Source organism: Olea europaea, unplaced genomic scaffold (genome assembly GCF_002742605.1).
Source record: "Olea europaea var. sylvestris unplaced genomic scaffold, O_europaea_v1 scaffold2271, whole genome shotgun sequence".
NCBI classification, from domain to species: domain Eukaryota; kingdom Viridiplantae; phylum Streptophyta; class Magnoliopsida; order Lamiales; family Oleaceae; genus Olea; species Olea europaea.
The window spans coordinates 89,179-108,532 of NW_019240776.1; the positions used below are offsets into that span (position 1 = coordinate 89,179).

General features: G+C 34.4%; 1 protein-coding gene across 1 annotated transcript; it reads left to right on the forward strand.

The window, feature by feature from the left end:
- The first annotated feature begins 3,358 nt into the window (after positions 1–3,358).
- On the forward strand, positions 3,359–18,103 carry LOC111381249 (DNA-directed RNA polymerase subunit 7-like protein). Its single transcript, XM_023005003.1, has 2 exons — positions 3,359–3,608; positions 17,370–18,103. The coding sequence occupies exon 2, from the start codon at positions 17,375–17,377 to the stop codon at positions 17,927–17,929; it is 555 nt and encodes a 184-aa protein (XP_022860771.1). The 5' UTR covers positions 3,359–3,608; positions 17,370–17,374; the 3' UTR covers positions 17,930–18,103.
- Positions 18,104–19,354: the final 1,251 nt, after the last annotated feature.

Consider the following 19,354-nt stretch of genomic DNA (forward strand, 5'->3'; position numbering starts at 1 on the left):
TATCAAAATCAATTTAAGATTACAATCAAACTTTATCCAAATCATACAAAATGATTATCATTATCAAAAATTAACATTTATCATCTCATAGGAGTCTACCACAAAATTAAAAACATAAACAAAGTTTAAATAATTATCAATTAAATATAAATTTCTTAAAACTTCCATATCTTAGACATAACTTATCCACATAAATCTTTCCTCAAGTTCATAATACATTATTTAATACAAACTATAAAATGAGTCCAATATTGGTATTCTAAATTTCGCTCTATCAAAATTTAATTACTTGGCCCAATAAAATTAAAATTAATGCGAGTTCACTTTAGCCCCTCATCTTTCAAAATATAAAAATATAGCAGATAGAATAAATCAATTTTATTCTATAGAAATTTCGAGGCGTTACAACCAATGATGACAACCATACATGTTATTACTTAACGAGTGTTCCACGAGTTCAAAGGGTAACAACAAGTCATTCGATAAAATCCACAATAACTCTATTCTAATTAAATAATGTTGGTTATTACTAAAAGTGACGGTTGAGCTTTAACTCTTAATGAGGCTCAGTAAAATTATAAGTATATCTAAAAAGTGATTAAAGACACTGAAAGAATTTCATCTAGATGAACTTCAATGTGGTGCCACCTTAATAGAGAGTTAGAGTTTCCCTCTAAAAAGTTTGACTAAAAAGGATAAGCTCAAGGCCATATTAAAGTTAAACGAGTTTGAGAAACTTGAGAACGTGTGATACGTGTGTATGTGTTCTTACCGATATTTTCATATGAAATTGGTTCAAAGCTTAATGCTACTTTTAATTTCGACTTTACTTCGTTTGAATTACACTATAATTAGATTCAAATTGAAAGATATCTAATCCTTATGTATGAGTATTGTATATTTCGAATATAAAATTTATTGAATATTGAACGAGTGAGGAGTTGTTGTATATTGTTGGTCAAAAGTCAATAAAATGAGTGTGGAATGAAAACAAATTTGGAGGCTAAATTTTGGCCCATGTAGGGCAATGGTTGCATTGGCATTTGTAAAGCCTAAAGGTTGTGCTGTATGCTGATATATGCAATCGCATAGATTAGTTCTATGCGGTTGCATAGAACACTTTTTCTAGTTGTTACGGCCAATTTTTTTTTTTTTTTTTTTTTTTTTGTGCTTTCATCTTGTTTTGGTGTCACTTAGTGAAATACTATTGAGGTTTATAAATAGATGGTTGATGTTCAATACAAACACAAGATATAATACTTGTGATCATAACTTCCATTCCACAAAAGAATCAAATTATTTTCTCTATCATATTCAATTTCTTCTTCATGTTCTCAAGTTTTGAAGGATTACACTAAGTGCTAAGTGTTAAATCCTTTACAGAGCTTGATAAATCTTGCAAACTACTTTTCAAAATCCTTTTAAGTATCAAATTCAATTTGAGAGAGGGCAAATATAACTATTTCATAGTTGAGCCTTCTTCTTTAATTTCTTCTTCTTGTTATTTGATTTTTGTTTCTTCTCCACTCCTTGTGTGTAAACCATATTTTCCAACAGTTGGACAGTATAGTTTTAAGACTTTAATACAAGCAACAAAGAAACATAAAAAAATCTTCATTCTACATGAATTTAAAACTCCGACTTGATGTTACTACATAAAATAATTTGGTCCACCCAAATTCCGCATCAACTATAAAAGATCCCCATCGCGTGTCCATTTATGATTTTGAACATAGGAACCTCAATCACCGATGCATAGTCCAGCAAAAGATGCCTTGGCTACCGAGGATTTCCTAAGCAAATGAGTATGTAGAATTTTGACACTTGGCTTGAAGTATATTAGATGCCACACCATCAACAAGACTGAAGACCTCAATTTAGCCTTGGAAAAGGATGAGAACTTTAGCATGTTTTCTGATAGTATCAACCTAGACTTTAGTGCACTAAAAATATGCATGCACTTATAAATTATTGGACAAGTGTTGTCACAAAGAACAAACCTCAATAAGTTTTGAAATTGAGATTTAATCATGACTTCCAAACATAATGAGGAAAGAATGGTGACTCGTGAAAATTACTAAATAGGACCATTACACAATAGAAAATGAATCCAACCATAAATAATTAAGCGAGTCATTCCGAGCATGGATAGCCTAGACTATTAACATTTTGTACCTCAAAATATGGATATTATTTTTTAAAACCAATGGCATTCGTTTCTTTCTGACTGCGACATGATTTTCTTCTTTCGGAAGCCAATTATTTATATATCAGAAATATTCTTTAATTTTTGAGACATCTTAGAAAAGATAATCTTTTAATTCTTAGGATTTTTAGAGGGAAAGTTGGATCCCTTTTCTATTGTTCAATGATCTTATTTATAGGCCTTTTTTATGAGCATTTTATTCAATTTCGTGAATCAAAATTCTTTCACCATTGTGTTGAAGTCATGATAAGTCCTAGTTCCAAAGTTTGTTGATGTTTATGCTTCGTTACACTTGTCTAGTAATTTATTGTGTGCACGCATAGAATTTAATGTATTAAAGTTCAAGTTGATTCTACGTACAAAGTTTGAAGTCCATGTACTAGGCCTTTAGTCCTATTGATAGCTGATGCCTTTGTTTTGCATAATTCTTCGCTTAGGGAGCTTCGATTGTCCAGACATCTTTCGCTCTGACTATGCATCAACAATTGACGCACACATGAGCAAAGACATGTGGCTACGCAATGAGCTCTTTGTGGCTGACATGGAATCCAAGTAGATCATTATAATCACAGTACGTAACAATAACCTCTTACTTAGCCCTTACTTGAAGTGCATTCAATCAGAAAGATACATTTACTTAACCCTTACTTGAAGTGCATTCAATCAAAATGATACCTTTACCCAAATCTCTCAATTTTTGCTAAGATGATGAACTTTGCTGCTTCTTTTCCTTTTCTCATCTTTTTCTCCATTAAACATCTTTTCTTGAACACTAGAAATATAATTTTTCTTAACCAGCTTCCAGAATTATCTTAATTATTATTACAGTGGAACGTGATTATTGTCGAAAACTAAAAGCATGTTTTGCACATATTTTTTTGAATGAAAAGATTTTATTTATATTTAATTATTGGATAATGTATGATTAAAAAATGGAGAAATATTTTGAATCTAATAAAACGTATGATTAAAAATAATTTTAAAGATAAATGATTTTAAAAAAATATGTGCCGAACAAGCTTTTAAGAAACCAAAGAGACAAATCTGTTATGAGTAAGGAGATGAATTATTTTAAAATATGAAAAGAAAAAAAGATTAACTAAAAAGGTCTATAATAAAAAATAAAGTATTTAAAAGAGGACTACTAACTGTTCTTCAACACATCTTGGGTTCTTAATAATAAATTTCCTTTTCGTTTATCAAAATCGTGGACATTTTTACGGAGCTGCTGTAATTTTAGGAACTAGGGTTTTCCTCATATTAGTCGGGGAAACTAGCTCGATTCAATTCAATTAAGTCCCACAATTTTACGAAGAATTTCCTTTAGCCTCAGTAGCAAATTTTACCCCAAGAGCCATTCGATTTCAACCGGAAAGGATTATTTTCTGATATCTCCGTTTGAGTAAGAATATACTCTCTTTTTCTTTTACGTTTCGTTTCGGAGTTCTATATTCTTGATTTTGATTTGCTTGGGTTCGTGGGTTTTGGTTAACCTTTATTGCAGTCTTGGTTTCAATTTATTTTTTGTTTTATGATATAATCCCACTTTTTGCACTCTCACTCACCCTAGTATACTGTATACAGAAGCAGATATTGTTAAGCTTATTATTCTTTGAGAAGAATTAATGGGTGTAAATTTGATTTTCAAAAAAAGAATTGAAAGGAGACTCCCATATTTTCGCGAGAAAAGATCAGTAACTGTTCAGAGAGCAGAGTGGCTTCTTGAAGCAATAGCGAAATGAAACCTATAGGCTGTAGATATAAAATACATCACTTAGTTCTGTTGTTTTAACTTTCAGCTACATATGCTTTTGTGTAAATACCATATGTGCACATTTTCATACACATGTATGCATAATGTAACAATGTTTGTATATATACACATATTGGTATGTGTATGTACACATTTAATGAAGTGTAAATATATAACTCTAAGCATTTGAATCCCTGAACTTGCGTATTCAGGGAAGATTTTTTCACTTGAAGGCCTGTTTTAAGAGTAGAAAATTAAGTATCTAAAGATCAGAACCGAATAGTCGACTAGTACTGTAGTAGAAATATATTCGGAAGGCATGGAAAAGTTCTTCTTGATTTTGATCTTATGTAAGGGTTGTTCATTTATGCTGACAATTGCATATTTTCACGGAACACGTCTATCCAAGACCAACTGAATACACCAGCAAACGCGAACTAAGAATATTTTGCAGTACAGATTACCTATTTCACCCTTTGAACTCCTATTTAAACATTTCAACTAACTAAGACCTTGCAAGTTACTTGAAGTCTCAACAAATTAATTTACTAAGGTAAAACGGGGTACTAGGAATCCAATCCAATTTAGTTGCCCATCCTTTCATGTCCTGTGTCATATAGATTAAGTATTGGGGTCATACTAGGAAGTGCACTTCCTCATCTTTCGATCTTGTTTTTCTCTGTTTTCTTTCTGGTTGTTTTTTCCCTTTTGTCTGGGAGATTGACTTTATTTTCATTTACAAAACTGTGTCTGAAGTCCTTTTCCCCTCTTTTGAGGAGTCAAGCTTGGCTCGAGGGTTGGGGGAAAGATGGATAGGATCTCCAATGTAATTGATAGGTTCTTGATCATTACAAGGTGATTAATATTTATGCTCCAACTTGACGGAGAGTGTTATAGAATCTACAGCTTGTAGTACTTTAATTACAAGAATCCCTAATTAGGATCCTTCCTAATATAGAATTCCTAATGCATATGCATATATATACACATATCTACATATATATACATATGTACATATACATATGATAGATATATACATATGTACATATACATATGATATATATGTACATATACATATGTACATCTTAGAATCTACAATTTCTCGCTTGAATTCGTTCCTGAGGTGTTCAAGATTTGGGTTGCTTTATGTTTTTCTCAGGGTCGATCAAGTTCCTTTTTGAGTGACAACTTCGTTCAGTCAACAGGTTTCTTGCTTCTGGTAGCTTTTTGCTTAATTCTAGGTCGATTGGTCTTTGGTCGACACCTTTAGCGCGACTTTGTTCTTGGTGGTCGAAGTATGAGATTCTTTGGTAGGTCGATCGGTCTATGGTCGACACCTTTAGCGCGACTTTGTTCTTGATGGTCAAAGTATGAGATTCTCTGGCATCTCTGTGTGTGCGAAAGAGGTGCAAAACATCCAAGTGTTTCAAGCTTTTGTGCGAACGGTAGCCTATGCGTTTTAGACATCTCATGCTTTTGGTGTCTCTTTGGTAATCAACTCGACTCTCTCTAGGCTCGTGTCTTTGGTGGATTTGTGATCTGTGGCCCAATTACTTGTGTGAGCTGTTTCACGTGTGTTTGGTTGTTTGGGCTTATTACTTTGGGCTATTATTTGTAGAATTTGGGATAGATGATTTTTTTTTTTTTTTTTTTTTTTTTTTTTTTTTTTTTTTGGGTTTGGCCGCATCTTTGATTTGTTAGCTGGACCTTGTGGTTTGTATCTATGGCTGACAAACAGAAGAATATAGTTATGATTAATGTCATTTTAGTGATGTATAAGATCACGGAGCATAAGTTGATTGGTCTAAATTATTTAGATTGGTGTAAGAAGGTTCGAATTTATTTGCTGAGTCATCTTACTGAAAATCCACCAATGGCTAAGAGATGGTGCTTGATTATTCTTACAAATTCGTAATTTTATTGACACAGAGATAGTTAGCCTGATTAATCACTGTGAGTATGTTAAGGAATTAATGGAATATTTAGAATTCATGTACTCTGGGAAAGAGAATATGTCACATATTTATGAAGTCTGTAAAGGTTTTTACTGTGCAGAACAACGAGATCAGTTTCTTTAGGCTTTTTTTATGAATTTGAAGAAAACTTTTGAAGAATTAAATGTCTTGCTACCTCTTAGTCTAGATGTGAAAGTTCAGCAAACTCGACGAGAGCAAATGGCTATGATTAGTTTTCTAGCTGGTCTTAATTCTCAGTTTAAGACTGCCAAATCCTAGATCCTTTCCAATATTGAGATTTCACCCCTGCAAGAAACTTTTACGAGTACTTCGCATAGATACTAATGCTTCTGTTGCTTCATCTGTTCAGTCTTCTAGTGCTCTTATCAGTCGCAATAGTAGATGTAATACAAGAGGTGGGGTACAGATAGTCGGATCAATCGAAGTCGGAATGAAGGGGGAGTTATCCGCTACTATTGTTATGAACTGGGTCATACCAAAATACTTGTGTCGAAAATTGCAAAATAAATCTCAGAAGTCTCACTCAGCTCATTGAGCAAACCATCCGGCCTCTGCCATTGCCAAGACAGGTAAACCTAATACATGTCTTCCTTCATCTTCCTCAAAATGGGTCATTGAATCTGGTGCCACAAATCATATGATAGGTAATCCTAGTTCTTCTCCACTTTTTAGCCGCATGTATCTCCTTCCAATGTCACTTTAGCTGAAGGTTCTACTTTTCTTCTCAGTTTTGGCATTATTAATCCAACTCAATTAATCTCCTTATCCTTTGTCTTAAGTCTACCACAATTTTCTTTTAATTTAATGTTCGTGAGCAAACTTACTTGAATTCTAAACTCCTGTGTTTCATTTTTTCCTGATTACTGTCTTGTTTAGGATCTGATGACGAAGGAGTTTATTGGTAAATGACATGAATTAGGTAGTCTCTATATTCTGGATACCTAGGTACTCAAATCCATTGTGTCTTCAGGTGTCTTTACTCATTTTAAAGCACATTATTGGTTGGGACATCCATCTTTATCTTTGTTGAAGAAAATATGCCATCAGTTTCAAAATGTATCATCTTTAGATTGTGAGTTGTGTTAGTTTACGAAACATCGTCTCTCTTCAGTTCCTCGAGTCAATAAAAGAGCTAATTTTCCTTTTGAGTTAGTTCATTCAGATGTTTGGGGTCCTTGTCCTATTGCGTTCAAAACTAGATTTCGATATTTTGTTTCCTTTGCTAATGATTTTTCTTATATGACTTGGCTTTTATTTAATGAAGATTTGTTTTGAATTATTTTCACATTTTAGTGCCTTTTGTGCTGAGATTAAAACACAATTTAATGTTTATACACACAAATTGAGAAGTGATAATGTCAAAGAATACTTTTCGATTCTTTTCAGACTTACATGCTTTAGAATGGTATTTTTCATCAATCCTCGTATGTTGACACCCCCTCTTATAATAGCGTGATTGAAAGAAAAAAATAGACATCTTATTGAGACAACCAGGGCACTCTTGTTCGAAATGCATGTTCCTAAACAATTTTAAGCTGATGCAGTCTCCACGGCGTGTTTTTTTATTAATCGAATGCTTTTATCTATCCTTCATGTTGAGGCTCCTTATAGTGTTCTTTTTACTGCTAAACCTCTATTTCCTATTGTTCCTAGGATATTTGATAGTATTTGCTATGCTCGTGATGTTCATCCCCAAGTAACTAAATTATATCCCAAATCCTTCAAATGTATTTTTCTGGGTTACTCTTGTCTACAAAAGGGTATCGAAGCTAGTGCCCAAATCTTGACAAGTATCTTATGTCAGCTGATGTTACCTGTCGAGAACATATTCCTTTCTTTCCCACATCTTATACTTCTTTCAATAAGGGGAGGAAGATGATCTGTTGGTTTATCATGTCACTTACCAGTCAATCAATGCTGCTTCTACACCTACTGCTCTCACACCACCACTACCTATTCACCAGATGTATTCCAAATGACGAAATTCTTCTAATGCATGTTTGGCAACTGACCCTTCTTTGGCATCGGATCCAGTGTCCGGTGATCTTGATCTACCTATCGCTCTTTGCGAAGGTAAATGCCAGTATACTTATCGTATTTCATCCTTTGTTTCTTATGATCACTTGTCCTCTTCTTCATGCTCTTTTGTTGCTTCCATAGAATCTGTGTCTCTTCCAAAAATTTTTCATGAAGCCTTATCCCATAATGGTTGGCGTGATGCTATGATCGATGAGGTTGATGCTTTAGATGCTAATGGTACTTGGGATTTAGTAAATTTGCTTGCAGGAAAAAAGGGCTATAGGATGCAAGTGGGTGTTTGCAATTAAAGTCAATCCTGATGGATCAGTGACTAGACTTAAAGCTTGTCTTATCGCTAAAAGCTATGCCCAAACTTATGGGGTGGATTACTTTGACAATTTATCTCGTAGCTAAATTAACGTTGATTTGCTTGTTCATTTCTATTGCAGCTATACATAATTAGCATCTACATCAATTAGACATCAAAAATGCTTTCTTACATGGTAATCTCCAGGAGGAGGTCTATATAGAGCAACCACCTGGGTTTGTTGCGCAGGGAGAGTATGGGAAAGTGTGTCATCTTCGAAGGTCCTTATATTGTTTGAAACAAAGTCTATGTGTGTAGTTTGGAAAATTTAGTTAGGCAATGGAAAAGTTTGGAATGCAAAAGAGCAAGTTTGACCACTCAGTCTTTTACAAACAGCCTGAATCCGACATTATTCTCCTTGTTGTGTATGTTGATGATATTAAAAAAAAAAAAAAAAATTAAACTCTAACCTTAAGGGTCCCCCACCACCCCTGTCCTGGAGTATCGTGAGAGAGGTAAATCGCAGGTTATGCCTCCAAGGGTATAGGGTGGAAGGCTACTTGTACACTTGCACTTACCCAAGAGTCAAATCCATATTTCAGGATTCGAACCCTTGACGCAGCAGCCTCAAGCAAAGCTGGATTTCTCCACCCTCCCCTTTTATCACTTGGAGATGTGCCCTGGGGGCATGTATGTTAATGATATTGTTATTACTGTCGGTAATACTAGAGAAATTTCATCTCTGAAGTCCTTATTCACACTCAATTTCACATGGAAGACTTAGGGGTGTTAAAAGTATTTCTTAAGAGTTGAGGTGACAAGAAGTAAGAAAGGCATCTTCTTATCTCAAAGAAAATATGTGCTTGATTTATTAAATGAGACAGGAAAGTTGGGAGTTAAGCTAAACAGTGCTCCAATGCTTCCTAATCTGCAACTTACCAAAGATTGACTTATTTGAAGATCTTGAGAAGTATGGAAGACTGGTTGGGAAATTAAACTATTTTACGGTAACCCATCCTGGTAATGTATATTCTGTCAATATTGCAAGTCAATTCACGTCCTTCCCAACAGTTCACCATTGTGCATCTTTAGAACAGTCCCGTGTTATCTAAAAGGAGGTCTGATTTTGGGATACTGTATAGAAATCATGGACATACTCACATCGGATGCTTCTCAAATGTAGATTGGGCAAGTTCCAAGATTGACTGAAGATTCACTACTGGCTACTGTGTTTTTGTTGGAGGAAATTAGGTCTCGTAGAAAAGTAAGAAGTAAAATGTTATGTCTTGTTCTAGCGCAAATTTAGGATGTAGAACTATGGCACAATCTATATGTGAGATAATGTGGATATATCAGTTTTTAACAGAAGTTGATCTTAAGGTTTTAATATCAACAAAGTTGTGGTGTGATAATCAAGTTGTTCTTCATACCGCTTCTAATCTTGTATTTCATTAATGAACTAAGTATGTTGAGATTGACTGCCATTTCATTCGTGAAAAGTTACAGCAAAATTTAATCTCTATAGGATATGTGAAAACTGGAGAACAACTATGAGATATTTTCACAAAGGCTCTAAATGGAATCCAGATTGATTATAATTATAACAAGTTTGGCATGATTAATATCTATGTTCCAACCTAAGGGGAGTGTTATAGAATGTACAACCTGTGGGACCTTAATTACAGGAATCCCTAATTAGGATCCTTCCTAATGTAGAATTCCTAATGTGTATATATATGTATCTTCTCCTATGAATAATATAACAATTTTTATTTTTCTCTCCCAACTACACTAGGGTTATTAAAATCATTTTACTTTTATGTTCTCTCTGATGTGGTGTTGGAAGCTGGTCGAGCCAGAAGGTGAAAAGTGGCCAAAAGTAGTGTAGTTCCATGGCTCTCATATCTCTGTGTTCTTCAACCATAATCTTCCAAAATATTTGTTAAAACTTTAATCTTGAAGCTTTTTCCAGCATGAGAAATTATTTGCATACAAAATTTTTTGTATAAATTTATTTTTCAAAATAGTCTTATTGTCTCATCTGTCAGTAGTACTTGCTAATGTGATATGTTGATCTCTAGTTCTCCACAATTACACATTTCTGAACTTTGCAGCATTTTCCATTGAATGCACATACAATTTAGGGATAACAAATTTTTATTTTTTTTCATAAACTTTTGAGAATAGTGGCTGCAGTTAAAAATAGTTGATTTCCGTACTTGTACGTTCATAAACAATTATCTACGCATTCCATATTTCGACTCTTTAGTCAAGCAGCTATCATTCAGTAGCGTCTCTTTATCCTTCCTTGTATGCCAGTTATTTTGGTTGTTTGATGTGTTATATTGAAAGTTTGTCTTCAACTTGTTAATATGGAAAATATTAACTCATATTGTAGTACAAATGAATTGGAATTATATATTTTCTTTGAAGAGCCATGAAGTTTTTAGGGAAAATTGCAGCAGAGGCCCCAAACCTTTAAAACATTAGCAGATTTTTCCCAAATCTTTAATTTGTTGCAACCGTCACCTCAAACCTTTCGAAACATTGCGGCGAAAGCCCTTTTGAACGGTTTTCATCCAAATGTCTGTTAGTTGACTAAAAATTTTGACTTTGACTATATTTTTAATATTTTTGAAAGGGTAAAATAGTAACTTCCATTTGTTACATTAAAATAAGTGACAAATTAAATTAGAAAAAATAGAAATTAAAAAAAAAAAGAAGCCAGTCGTTGTCTTCTTCCTCCCACCCCACCACACCCTAAACCCAAACCTAAAATCCATTACGGCACTGCCGCCTCCACCTCCACCTCCGTCTCCGTCTCCGTCTCTGCCTCTACCTCTCCTCAGATGAGTTATTGATCAACGAAACTTCTTCGAGAAATTCACCAATCGTTTTAGGAATATAAGGTTTTGTCGCTGATTGTCTACAAGTCAAACTCAATTCCGATGGTCCCATTTCTTGCCATATCTTTAATTTCCAATTAATCAAATATCCCAGTTTTCTCATGAACCTAGAATCATAGCTAAAGGAGAAACAATGAAGATCTATATTGCCAATGTGAATGCAATATATAGAATAAAAATCAATGGTTTTTTCAAAGAAAGAAAAGTGAAGATTCTGTTAAGCTACGCTGAGTTTTGACAGAGCTGAGCCGATGATATCTATGCAAATATGAAGTCTTTTCCGGGTCGTCGCATATTTCTTTTTCACATGCGATTTTCCTTTTACTCGAAATTGCCCTTGGTTACATTTGTGTGGTCATTGTTATTTCTAATTTTTTTTCTTAGATTGGAATAATAATATAGCGAATTTAGTAGGGTGAATTGAACAAAATCTTACTAAATATTTGGTAGATTTGATCTCTCTCTCTCTCTCTCTCTCTTTGGGTACTCCTATTTAGCCCCGTTTGACATTGATTTTTCACTCAAAAATTTTGATTTTGTATCCGTTATTTTATTATTTTAATCGTCATTTTTTATTTTTTCACTCATAGGTGGCCCCCACTTTTCTCTCTAATGATCAAAAAATCAATTTTCAAAATCACTGCCAAACAGGCTCTTAATCGTATCTGTTTAATTTTATACATTTGTATTCCATTTACATAGAAAATTTTAGGAAATTGATTAGTGTATAATTTTGTTATGTTTCATAAGTCCCATTCAATTTGAGATTTTTGGAAACAAAGTAAAGAAGGGGGAAAAAGTTAAAAATAACACAACTAATTTACGATCAAAATTTTTGTTATTATCATTTAAAAATTATGTACTTGTAATTTCACATGAGAAGTAGGAAAAATAAAACCCGTTGAATTGGCCTTCAACAATTTATTCTCGTTGATCATGCAAAATTATTGTGCAAGAACGCTAATTTGTTGAGATAGTTTTGAATTCAATTATATTTTATCTAGATATTAACCCTTGTTTGGTGTAGATTGGCGTGATTGAAAGAAAAAAATAGACATCTTATTGAGACAACCAGGGCACTGTTGTTCGAAATGCATGTTCCTAAACAATTTTAAGCTGATGCAGTCTCCACGGCGTGTTTTTTTATTAATCGAATGCTTTTATCTATCCTTCATGTTGAGGCTCCTTATAGTGTTCTTTTTACTGCTAAACCTCTATTTCCTATTGTTCCTAGGATATTTGATAGTATTTGCTATGCTCGTGATGTTCATCCCCAAGTAACTAAATTATATCCCAAATCCTTCAAATGTATTTTTCTGGGTTACTCTTGTCTACAAAAGGGTATCGAAGCTAGTGCCCAAATCTTGACAAGTATCTTATGTCAGCTGATGTTACCTGTCGAGAACATATTCCTTTCTTTCCCACATCTTATACTTCTTTCAATAAGGGGAGGAAGATGATCTGTTGGTTTATCATGTCACTTACCAGTCAATCAATGCTGCTTCTACACCTATTGCTCTCACACCACCACTACCTATTCACCAGATGTATTCCAAATGACGAAATTCTTCTAATGCATGTTTGGCAACTGACCCTTCTTTGGCATCGGATCCAGTGTCCGGTGATCTTGATCTACCTATCGCTCTTTGCGAAGGTAAATGCCAGTATACTTATCGTATTTCATCCTTTGTTTCTTATGATCACTTGTCCTCTTCTTCATGCTCTTTTGTTGCTTCCATAGAATCTGTGTCTCTTCCAAAAATTTTTCATGAAGCCTTATCCCATAATGGTTGGCGTGATGCTATGATCGATGAGGTTGATGCTTTAGATGCTAATGGTACTTGGGATTTAGTAAATTTGCTTGCAGGAAAAAAGGGCTATAGGATGCAAGTGGGTGTTTGCAATTAAAGTCAATCCTGATGGATCAGTGACTAGACTTAAAGCTTGTCTTATCGCTAAAAGCTATGCCCAAACTTATGGGGTGGATTACTTTGACAATTTATCTCGTAGCTAAATTAACGTTGATTTGCTTGAGGTTGATGCTTTAGATGCTAATGGTACTTGGGATTTAGTAAATTTGCTTGCAGGAAAAAAGGGCTATAGGATGCAAGTGGGTGTTTGCAATTAAAGTCAATCCTGATGGATCAGTGACTAGACTTAAAGCTTGTCTTATCGCTAAAAGCTATGCCCAAACTTATGGGGTGGATTACTTTGACAATTTATCTCGTAGCTAAATTAACGTTGATTTGCTGGTTCATTTCTATTGCAGCTATACATAATTAGCATCTACATCAATTAGACATCAAAAATGCTTTCTTACATGGTAATCTCCAGGAGGAGGTCTATATAGAGCAACCACCTGGGTTTGTTGCGCAGGGAGAGTATGGGAAAGTGTGTCATCTTCGAAGGTCCTTATATTGTTTGAAACAAAGTCTATGTGTGTAGTTTGGAAAATTTAGTTAGGCAATGGAAAAGTTTGGAATGCAAAAGAGCAAGTTGCCTCCAAGGGTATAGGGTGGAAGGCTACTTGTACACTTGCACTTACCCAAGAGTCAAATCCATATTTCAGGATTCGAACCCTTGACGCAGCAGCCTCAAGCAAAGCTGGATTTCTCCACCCTCCCCTTTTACCACTTGGAGATGTGCCCTGGGGGCATGTATGTTAATGATATTGTTATTACTGTCGGTAATACTAGAGAAATTTCATCTCTGAAGTCCTTATTCACACTCAATTTCACATGGAAGACTTAGGGGTGTTAAAAGTATTTCTTAAGAGTTGAGGTGACAAGAAGTAAGAAAGGCATCTTCTTATCTCAAAGAAAATATGTGCTTGATTTATTAAATGAGACAGGAAAGTTGGGAGTTAAGCTAAACAGTGCTCCAATGCTTCCTAATCTGCAACTTACCAAAGATTGACTTATTTGAAGATCTTGAGAAGTATGGAAGACTGGTTGGGAAATTAAACTATTTTACGGTAACCCATCCTGGTAATGTATATTCTGTCAATATTGCAAGTCAATTCACGTCCTTCCCAACAGTTCACCATTGTGCATCTTTAGAACAGTCCCGTGTTATCTAAAAGGAGGTCTGATTTTGGGATACTGTATAGAAATCATGGACATACTCACATCGGATGCTTCTCAAATGTAGATTGGGCAAGTTCCAAGATTGACTGAAGATTCACTACTGGCTACTGTGTTTTTGTTGGAGGAAATTAGGTCTCGTAGAAAAGTAAGAAGTAAAATGTTATGTCTTGTTCTAGCGCAAATTTAGGATGTAGAACTATGGCACAATCTATATGTGAGATAATGTGGATATATCAGTTTTTAACAGAAGTTGATCTTAAGGTTTTAATATCAACAAAGTTGTGGTGTGATAATCAAGTTGTTCTTCATACCGCTTCTAATCTTGTATTTCATTAATGAACTAAGTATGTTGAGATTGACTGCCATTTCATTCGTGAAAAGTTACAGCAAAATTTAATCTCTATAGGATATGTGAAAACTGGAGAACAACTATGAGATATTTTCACAAAGGCTCTAAATGGAATCCAGATTGATTATAATTATAACAAGTTTGGCATGATTAATATCTATGTTCCAACCTAAGGGGAGTGTTATAGAATGTACAACCTGTGGGACCTTAATTACAGGAATCCCTAATTAGGATCCTTCCTAATGTAGAATTCCTAATGTGTATATATATGTATCTTCTCCTATGAATAATATAACAATTTTTATTTTTCTCTCCCAACTACACTAGGGTTATTAAAATCATTTTACTTTTATATTCTCTCTGATGTGGTGTTGGAAGCTGGTCGAGCCAGAAGGTGAAAAGTGGCCAAAAGTAGTGTAGTTCCATGGCTCTCATATCTCTGTGTTCTTCAACCATAATCTTCCAAAATATTTGTTAAAACTTTAATCTTGAAGCTTTTTCCAGCATGAGAAATTATTTGCATACAAAATTTTTTGTATAAATTTATTTTTCAAAATAGTCTTATTGTCTCATCTGTCAGTAGTACTTGCTAATGTGATATGTTGATCTCTAGTTCTCCACAATTACACATTTCTGAACTTTGCAGCATTTTCCATTGAATGCACATACAATTTAGGGATAACAAATTTTTATTTTTTTTTCATAAACTTTTGAGAATAGTGGCTGCAGTTAAAAATAGTTGATTTCCGTACTTGTACGTTCATAAACAATTATCTACGCATTCCATATTTCGACTCTTTAGTCAAGCAGCTATCATTCAGTAGCGTCTCTTTATCCTTCCTTGTATGCCAGTTATTTTGGTTGTTTGATGTGTTATATTGAAAGTTTGTCTTCAACTTGTTAATATGGAAAATATTAACTCATATTGTAGTACAAATGAATTGGAATTATATATTTTCTTTGAAGAGCCATGAAGTTTTTAGGGAAAATTGCAGCAGAGGCCCCAAACCTTTAAAACATTAGCAGATTTTTCCCAAATCTTTAATTTGTTGCAACCGTCACCTCAAACCTTTTGAAACATTGCGGCGAAAGCCCTTTTGAACGGTTTTCATCCAAATGTCTGTTAGTTGACTAAAAATTTTGACTTTGACTATATTTTTAATATTTTTGAAAGGGTAAAATAGTAACTTCCATTTGTTACATTAAAATAAGTGACAAATTAAATTAGAAAAAATAGAAATTAAAAAAAAAAAGAAGCCAGTCGTTGTCTTCTTCCTCCCACCCCACCACACCCTAAACCCAAACCTAAAATCCATTACGGCACTGCCGCCTCCACCTCCACCTCCGTCTCCGTCTCCGTCTCTGCCTCTACCTCTCCTCAGATGAGTTATTGATCAACGAAACTTCTTCGAGAAATTCACCAATCGTTTTAGGAATATAAGGTTTTGTCGCTGATTGTCTACAAGTCAAACTCAATTCCGATGGTCCCATTTCTTGCCATATCTTTAATTTCCAATTAATCAAATATCCCAGTTTTCTCATGAACCTAGAATCATAGCTAAAGGAGAAACAATGAAGATCTATATTGCCAATGTGAATGCAATATATAGAATAAAAATCAATGGTTTTTTCAGAGAAAGAAAAGTGAAGATTCTGTTAAGCTACGCTGAGTTTTGACAGAGCTGAGCCGATGATATCTATGCAAATATGAAGTCTTTTCCGGGTCGTCGCATATGAGGGGAGGTGGAGGTGGAGGTGGAGGTGGTGGTAATTGATTTTGGGTTTGGGTTTGGGTTGGGGGTGGGAGGAAGAAGACGACGACTGGTTTCCTTTTTTTTTTTTATTTCTATTTTTCTTCTCTAATTTAATTTTTCACTTATTTTAATGTAATAAATGAAAGTTACTATTTTACCCTTACAAAAATATTAAAAATATGGTAAAAGTCAAAATTCTTAGTCAACTAACAAACATTTGGATGAAAACCGTCCAAAAGGACCTCCACCGCAACGTTTCGAAAGGTTTGGATTGACGGTTGCAACAAATTTAAGGTTGGGAAAAATCTGCTAATGTTTTAAAGGTTTGGGACCTCTATTGCAATTTTCCCAAGTTTTTGTGGTTGCTTTTATTCTGGCCCACTTTTGTGATAATGAATATCTTGAATTTCAAGAGAAACTTTTATGCCATTGATGCCTTGCATTGGATACAGCTGATTAAATGTAGGATTAATCAAAGTTCATGAATGGTTAATATTTTCTGGACTTTCTTTAGTGTACGTGGAAACATTAAATTCAGATGGGAGCCTAAATTTCTACAACTCCCTGCTTTCATTTCACAATATTTTTAGTGCAACGTCTGATGGTGCTTGGGAAGTTGCATACACGTGATTTTTCAAGCTGGGGCTATTTTCTAAATTTTCTGGCTGGCACTTGTCTAATTATGTTTGACTAAGCTTAAAAGGTTTACTTGCAAGTTAATTTATTATAATCAAATAAGTACACATCAAAATAAATAATTTATTTACTAGTTGAAGTTGGAAAGTAGTTAGTGTGATAGTTAAGAGTTTGAAAGATAAAACTATTTCTTAGTTCAAATGGAGAAGCAAGTTATCTGAATATGTTTCTTGATAAAAAGTTTTGTGTATTTTAAGCTTGTCACAAATGCTAGATTGGATATTTTTGCTCGATATATGCATTAACCTTGAGTGTATTTAGCCTTCAAATGATTTGGAGCTCCTCAGTTTTAAGTGTTTGCTTTCTCTATTATGTAGGTCACATGTTGCGTGAATTGCATTGTAGCTTCCCAGTGGAAGTTTGTTTGAAGAACCTGGACCAAAATGGAGGTGTCCTTGGAAGGACTATAGTAAACAGTCTTTTGAAGTTGCTATCAGATATCAAGGCCACAAAATTTGGTTACTTTCTTGCAGTAACGAAATTGAAGAGCATTGGAAATGGACATCGAGTGGAGTCCTGTCTCCATTTCCAAGTAAAGTTCTGCTGCCGAACCTTCATACCTGTGTGTGGGGAGGTAATGATTGGGATCGTGAAGAATATAACTGTGCATGGGGTTTATCTGAAATCTGGACCTATGAACTTGGTTTACTTGTCGGCTCGATTGATGCCAAATTACCACTATGTTTCTGTGGAACATCCAATATTTTTAAAGGACGACTTGTCTAAGATTGAGGTTAATGTGGTGATCCGGTTCAGGGTTTTTGCTGTTAGATGGGTCGAGGATGTAAGGAAGGAATTCCATGTTCTGGCTACAATAAATGGTGAGAGCCTTGGACCAGTTTCATCGACACAAGAATTAGATGGACTAGATTTGTAAATTCCATGTGGCCAACAAAATTTTCACCTCAAAATGCATTCACCACGAATGCGGGGAATTCTTTTTAGCTAGAGTTTCTGTTCAATATTTGGCTCATAGTTTTGGTGTTGATAGAACATTTGTACTGCATAGTAAGAATGATGGATAAATCTTTGTTTGCGCTAGTTTACTACCCACATTTTTTTTCTTTTTGTTTTTTTTGGGTTTTTCCCAAACAAGCATAGCTAAGAGCATGCTAGGCTATGTTCAAAAGAATTATATATAAATAAACTCCTTTATTGATAAAACCCTGCTTTTCAGAAATTGACTTGTGCTTTCCTAAGTAGGAATAGCAACAGGGTGGGTTCGGGGCAAGAAGGATCCCTTCACCCCTGTGCCATCGGGCAATTTTCCGCCCTATTACTAATTTAAGGCGGAGTGGGCACTTGCTCCTTTTATGTACTCGTTTAATTTTATTTTTATTTTTTAAAATTCATTTTATTGCCACAATTCATTAAAATGAGACAATAATATAGTTGTTAAAATTTTTAATTAATTTATTTATTTTTAAAAGTTAAATTATAAAGTTTTTACTGTTTAATATATTATTTAGATAATTTAACTGTCATCTTCTATTAGATATTAATGAAATTTTTTTATTTGAAGTATTAAATTCTTTAAAAAAATAAATGGGGTAGGACTGGGTAGGGTGGGGCCTCTGTTATCCATACTCGTTTTGCGGCAAAATCACTCATCTCATACCTGATTCGAATACCTTATTAAGAGGGTAATTTTCGCCTCAAATGTGGGCATGGGGTTGGATTTTTTTGCTAGCCCTACAAGAAAGTAACTAATAGCCTAGCAAAACATATTCTTACGTTTCAAGTGAAACTCAAAAGAAAAATGGTTTCTCAAATTTATTAAAGGTTTTTGTTGCTCGATGAAACTGACCTTCAACTATCATCCTTTGTCGAGCATCCATAGTGCATGTAATAATATATTAATGCTTCCACGACCTAGGAATCTTCTCATTATAATCAGGAGTTGCATTTTGCAAATAATTCTTTTCTGCAGAAGTTTATCATCTTAGATTTTCATCATCTTTTTTCATTTTTTTCTTTTTACATTGTATACCTGGTATGATTTATTGAGTTGATCTACACCGGCCTAAATTGCACTTCCATCATCCATATCGCTAGGGCTGGGCAAATCTCCCGAACCGAACCGACCGACCGAACCGAACCCGAATAGAACCGAACCGAACCCGACGGTTCTTCTCAAATTAAATACCCGAACGGGTATCTGAATTGAGAACCGACGGGTACGACTCGGTTCTAGACCTAGAACCGAAGAACCGAATAAGATCCGAATCTTTCTAATTTTTTTTATATTGAGTAAATCAAATTATTTTAATTTTTTCTAAACAAATTAACGATTTCTAAATCC

Coding starts and splice junctions, on each gene's coding strand:
- LOC111381249 (XM_023005003.1), top strand. CDS start 17,375: ATGTTGCGTGAATTGCATTGTAGCTTCCCAGTGGAAGTTTGTTTGAAG.